Source organism: Stylophora pistillata, chromosome 4, assembly GCF_964205215.1.
Source record: "Stylophora pistillata chromosome 4, jaStyPist1.2, whole genome shotgun sequence".
Classification (NCBI taxonomy): Eukaryota; Metazoa; Cnidaria; class Anthozoa; order Scleractinia; family Pocilloporidae; genus Stylophora; species Stylophora pistillata.
Window position 1 is genome coordinate 20,575,784 of NC_142522.1, and position 5,418 is coordinate 20,581,201.

At 38.2% G+C, this 5,418-nt stretch overlaps 1 protein-coding gene across 1 annotated transcript; it reads right to left on the reverse strand.

Annotated features, from left to right (window-relative positions):
• Positions 1-22: 22 nt before the first annotated feature.
• LOC148732800 (adenosine receptor A2a-like) lies at positions 23-3,614 on the reverse strand. Its single transcript, XM_088757690.1, has one exon. The coding sequence runs from the start codon at positions 3,429-3,431 to the stop codon at positions 2,568-2,570; it is 864 nt and encodes a 287-aa protein (XP_088613816.1). The 5' UTR covers positions 3,432-3,614; the 3' UTR covers positions 23-2,567.
• Between the last annotated feature and the right edge of the window lie 1,804 nt (positions 3,615-5,418).

Below are 5,418 nucleotides of genomic sequence, written 5' to 3' on the forward strand. Positions count from 1 at the left end.
TAGATTTGATTGTGTTCATTTTATCGCTCTCGAATGCAACTTTCCTTTTGTTTGTTTAAGCGTGTGACATCGACATTTACTATGTGTACTTTGTCACATCAATTTTAGTCAATTTTAAAAAGCTTCAAAATTCACAAGTGGAATGTGCTTTGATATGAAAATTTAAAAAGTGTCAAAATACATCGGTGACAGTCTCACTTTGGAAATTAGGTTTTGCAACGAAATATGGAGTACCTATAGGGGTTTTTCTGACCCTTTTTCCGATGTATCGAAGGTTGTATTTAATCTCCCCCAAAGGGATCGCAAATCGAATTTAAAAGAAATAAGGCTTCATTTATTCTTTTTATTTCAGTTAGCAGGTGGTTATAATTAAATTTTCAGTAGGAATACACGTGGAGGGCAAGGGTGACACGCATCTTGCCCTGTTAAAATGTCATATTTTCTTATATTGTTCGGTCCTTTCTTTGAGGTCCTTCAAGCCTCAAGAGTTTCATTAACACAAGTTAGAAAAATATACAATACGTCTAAAATGACAATCAAGTGCCCTCTTCGAGTGCATTTTAAGATATCTTTCAATTCCCCTTCCGAAACTACACCACTTCAGTGATTCGAGGACGATACAGCCAATCATTCAGATGTAACCTTTCATTTATCGAGGCACCTGCTCTCGATCACAATTTTAATTAATACAATCCAAAACCTTTGGGTAAGGCTTCTGTTTAAAGCTGTACCTCAAAATAGCACAAATCAGCCGGAATTAATTCAAAAGAGTGCTCAAATCATAACATAAAATTTCAAACTATGACATTAACAAGTTAAAATAATGACCTAGAAAAGAATTATTCTTCGGTTATAACAAATGTCAGATTATCCAACGAAGGAAGTACCACAATTTAATAAAAATTGTCTTTATGCTTTGCCTTGCAGCATCATACGATAATTCTTGGTAATTTCGTTAAAGATTTAAAACAGCAAAGAGTTATTTTAAATTCTCTGGATTCATCTTGGATCTAATAGGAACCCCTCAGGGCATTTGATTTCGCTTCTGAAGTATCATCGATATCTGTCTCTTCGGTTTTCTGACTCTTCTGTTTTAACGTATTTCTGTTCAGAATTACCTCATGTGTTGTACAACACAATGGTAAACAGCGGTTGATTGCAAAGTGATTGAAAACAAACGGATAAGCTTACTGTAGCACTGGATGTGCGCAAAGTCGGTTTTTTCAGTTAAGTTAATCTTGAACTAGTTATCATGTTAAAATGCGCCTCTTGCATAAGATAGGTAAAAAAAGGAACTACTCATTTCATAAGATCAAAATGCATTCGCCGCGAAGTCATTAAAATTGCTCCAAAAAAAGTGAAAAACATTTTTATGGTGTGCAAATAGCCCACAATTACTGACGACGACATGTAACAAAGTTTACCCAGACGTGGACGAGTTTCAAAGCTCAAAATTCTCCCTATAGTCAAAATTTCAATTGATAGGTTAAAATTTCTTTTCTTTTTTTTTTTTTTACATCAGTGGTGATTAATTGATATTTTCATTAAAAATTAAGGAGTCTCCCCTGACAACAGAATCAATATGGTTCACTCATTCTTCTCACTCCTATTAGAGTTTTCATTTTCTATACTTTAGCATTTCAATGGTGAGTAAATCACGACGAGGATTTAGTGAAAAATTAAACTGATCGCAAACGAATATGGAAATAAAATTATTGACCATCCTTGATGTCTGTAGCAAAAAAAATCTTCCAAGATTACTTTTCAGTTCATCAATACTATGGCAATTTCATGTCATTTTCACCGCCAACAAAAATCGCGTCTGGATGTTTAATTAGTTACATCGGTAAAAACTTGAATGAGATTTTCAGCTTTAGAGGATTTATTTAAAGAATTGATGAAATGAAAAGAAAGGCAAAATCAACAGCATGATCAAGAAGACAGTGATTGTCTTCGTTCAAGCCATAGCCTAATTAAGGGTTAACACTGGGGAATCATTCATCTCTTCTACGTCATGTTCTCCAAATCAATGACGGTCAATATATAGAAGGGATGTCAGTCAACTCTACATGACATTTAAATTAATGCATCAAGAAAACGTTCTCAAAATAATATAAAAGGCTAAGACATCTGTCAACTTTTGCTCCAATTTTTCATCTTTTAGCTTGGAAACAAATTCAATCTTCTTTGCTGATTGTAAAATTGATCAAATGGATCAGATTTCTACTTGTTATGAATTTTGCTGATTAAATATCCTGAAATACACAGTTTTCTCTTTAATCTGACAAGAGCCGGTCAAAAGAAATATGTACACTAACCAAACCTTGTCATTATACGCACGTATGCAGGAGATTTCTAATTTTTTTTTTTTTTGGTTTTTCTTTTTGGTTTTTTTCTTCAATCGCAATTATGTTTTAAATCATTAAATAATAACTTAATACCTTTTCGCACTTATTTCCTCATCTAAGAGTCGTTTCAGCCATCAGCGATTTCGAACTGAATATAAATTCATCGCACCAATCCTATATCTAGGCAACTCGTCTTACCTCCTACTTGCATTGCAATGCTCAAACACTAGTCTGTCGTTCATTATGTCGCCTTGACCTTGTTTTGATAAAAAATCTTTTGCTGATTATAAGATCGAGTTCTCTTCTCATGTCTCTCTTCAAAAACGCATAAGCGACAGGATTCGCTGCCGAATTAATTATCACGAGAAAGCGCACTGCGTTATATACATGCTCATCTAGCGGGCATAACGACGTGAAATGACAAAACGAACTGTAAACCTCCACAGCATAGCAAAGAAGAAAAACTGTCACAACTGTTCCAATCACTGCGGAGGCCGAATATTTATTTCGACGACATTTCATACTTCGTTGTGAATCTCTGCGGCAATGCCTCCTCGAGATCACGACTACCTGTAATGTAGTCAAAAAAAGTGCTGTGCAAGGAATAAACTCGAAGATCGTAGTCCAAATAAGCACACTCATCTTTAAGTTGATGTGGAATAAGCCCAGGCTGGCACAAACAGAAGGAATAAAGTACACCATCAACGGAATCATCCACGCTACTGCAGGCAATAGCTTTGCGCGTTTAGTAGTCATTAGGGACATATAGTGCAAAGGTCGGACTATGGCGATGTACCGGTCGAGAGCCATGGCGCACAGGTTTAATACAGATGAGTAAATCATGAGCACTGCAATGTCATCTCTGATAACCTTATTACATGAGTTACATAAAAATTGGCATATTACGTGCCCCGGATAATAACATATTCCAACACAAAAATCAGCTATGGCAAGTGAAAACACGAATCTGTTCTGCATGGTGCGAAGTCTTGGACGTGAGAGAACCAAGTATATAACAAAACCATTTCCAACAGCAGCCAGTAAAGAAGGCAGCCACGCTGTCATCCAGTACCAGTCGCTCATGTTAAAACTGAAGGGACAGCGAAAATCGGAGTAGAGCGTAACACTTCTAATCGCACATAAGCTTCAAGTACGACTTCGTTTCCTGTGAGATTGTACCTTCACAAGCCACCTGTTCTCCTTGTCAACTTATAGTTACTGGAAGGCTTAATTGCAAATGCAGAATGTTCTGTTCACCACTTGATTTTGAGACCTATTCTTCTTTTCTGAAATAACGTAACAGTCACTTTTGGCTGTCAAACTTGAGATGCAAGAAAATTGTATTGAAATCGCAATGTCTTTTTTATTATTTTTTCCCTCCGTTGTGAACTTGTTGTCAATCCGCTCATTAGAACAGTTTACTTTATGTTCCCGTAAGTAGAAATTTCCTTAACATAACAATTGTGGTGACTGGAGAGTGTAATTGCAAAGAAGCTGGGTCACCATGGCCACAAGAGAAGTTCTTAGTAAATAGGAATGATCGGATTCAACATGTTCCAGGCTCTCATTCAATAGCGGGGCCGGCTAGTACCAAGCAGCGGTTGCGGTTGTTAGTGTAACAGCAACAAAAAGAGAGCCTGTCTTTCTCACTTTTTTTTTTCACCCGAGGGCCGCATTTATCGCCCCTGCTTTTTCGCTTTTTTTTTCAAATTGAGACTGACTCATGCTGGGACGGAAACTCGATTACAAAATAATAAACCTCAAAAAGTGTCCGTTAGAAACAGGCACGAATAACCGATTTGAAACCACGGAGAACGCCAAACACAAACCAGCAGTGGTTCCAAGTTGGTAAGGGTTAATTTACTGTGCTTGCCCGACTGAATCAATCGGCAGCACTTTATGAAAAATACAGAACGCACATGTGCTTGAGGGTCTCAATGATGGGGTAGTGGCTTTTACGGTTAATTTTATGGCTTACGGTTATTTTTTTTTTTTTCCATTATGGTTAACCGTAGTCTCCCTCGCAGCCGTTTGGGGGAGCGTTGCGTGACATCCAAAAGAAATGGCTGCGAGGGAGACTAGGTTAACCGGAGTTGTTAAAAATTCATTGCTATTGTTCTAAGTAGTTAAATATTGAATTCCATTGTTGTAAGACACTAAAAGTCATTAGGCAAATTTGAGATGAAAAAGTATTTTCCTGTGCGTACATTCTCAGTGAACTATATAACTTTTATGCTTTCCCTGCAGTAGAAAAGCATAACGAATACCAAAATGAGATAGAGTTTTAAGTGGAAGTGTAGTCTGATCGTACTAGTTGTGCGCCTCGTGTTAGAGTTCTGATAGTTGTGGCTTTGTGTGATGTAGGGTTGTAGGATGACTCGTCTAGTAATCTGTCGGTGTGTGTCGGTTTCCTGTAAACTGTCGTCCGTAATGAGTTGTCGTTGTGGCTTACCAGGCAGTCTAGAAAAGGAAGTTTGCCATTTTCCTCGACTTCTCTGGTAAACTGTATGTCAGTGTTTTGTTCGTTAAGGTGGTGGTGGAATGCGTCAATTTCGTCGTGTCGAACGGCGGTGAATGTGTCGTCAACGTAACGTAACCAAAGCGGTATCGTTTGTCGGCAAGTCGAAAGGGCGTGTTCCTCGATGTTCTGCATCACAATATCTGCTATAACAACAGAAACTGGAGACCCCATGGCAGTGCCATGTAACTGTTTGTAGCGTTTACCGTTGTACTGAAAGTAAGTAGACGTTAGGCAAATGTTTAGCAAGTCCATGATGTCGTCTGTCGGTAGCGGTAGTGGGTCGTAGATTGTCGGATTGCAGTCTCAGTGCATTGTAATGCCAATTGAAGTGGAATACTTGTGAATACTCTCATTCACTTGACTCTGATGATGACTTCCGCACAGGTTGTCGAAACGTTAGTCACTACCACCGACAACAGTCCTTCTCAGGACTACACTCACCCGGACGATCAGACTACACCTCCACATGTTACCCCCGGGTTCAAGCCATTTACTGCATAGAGTTTTAAATTACTTAAAGGAAAATAACCTAGGAACGACAGATCCATG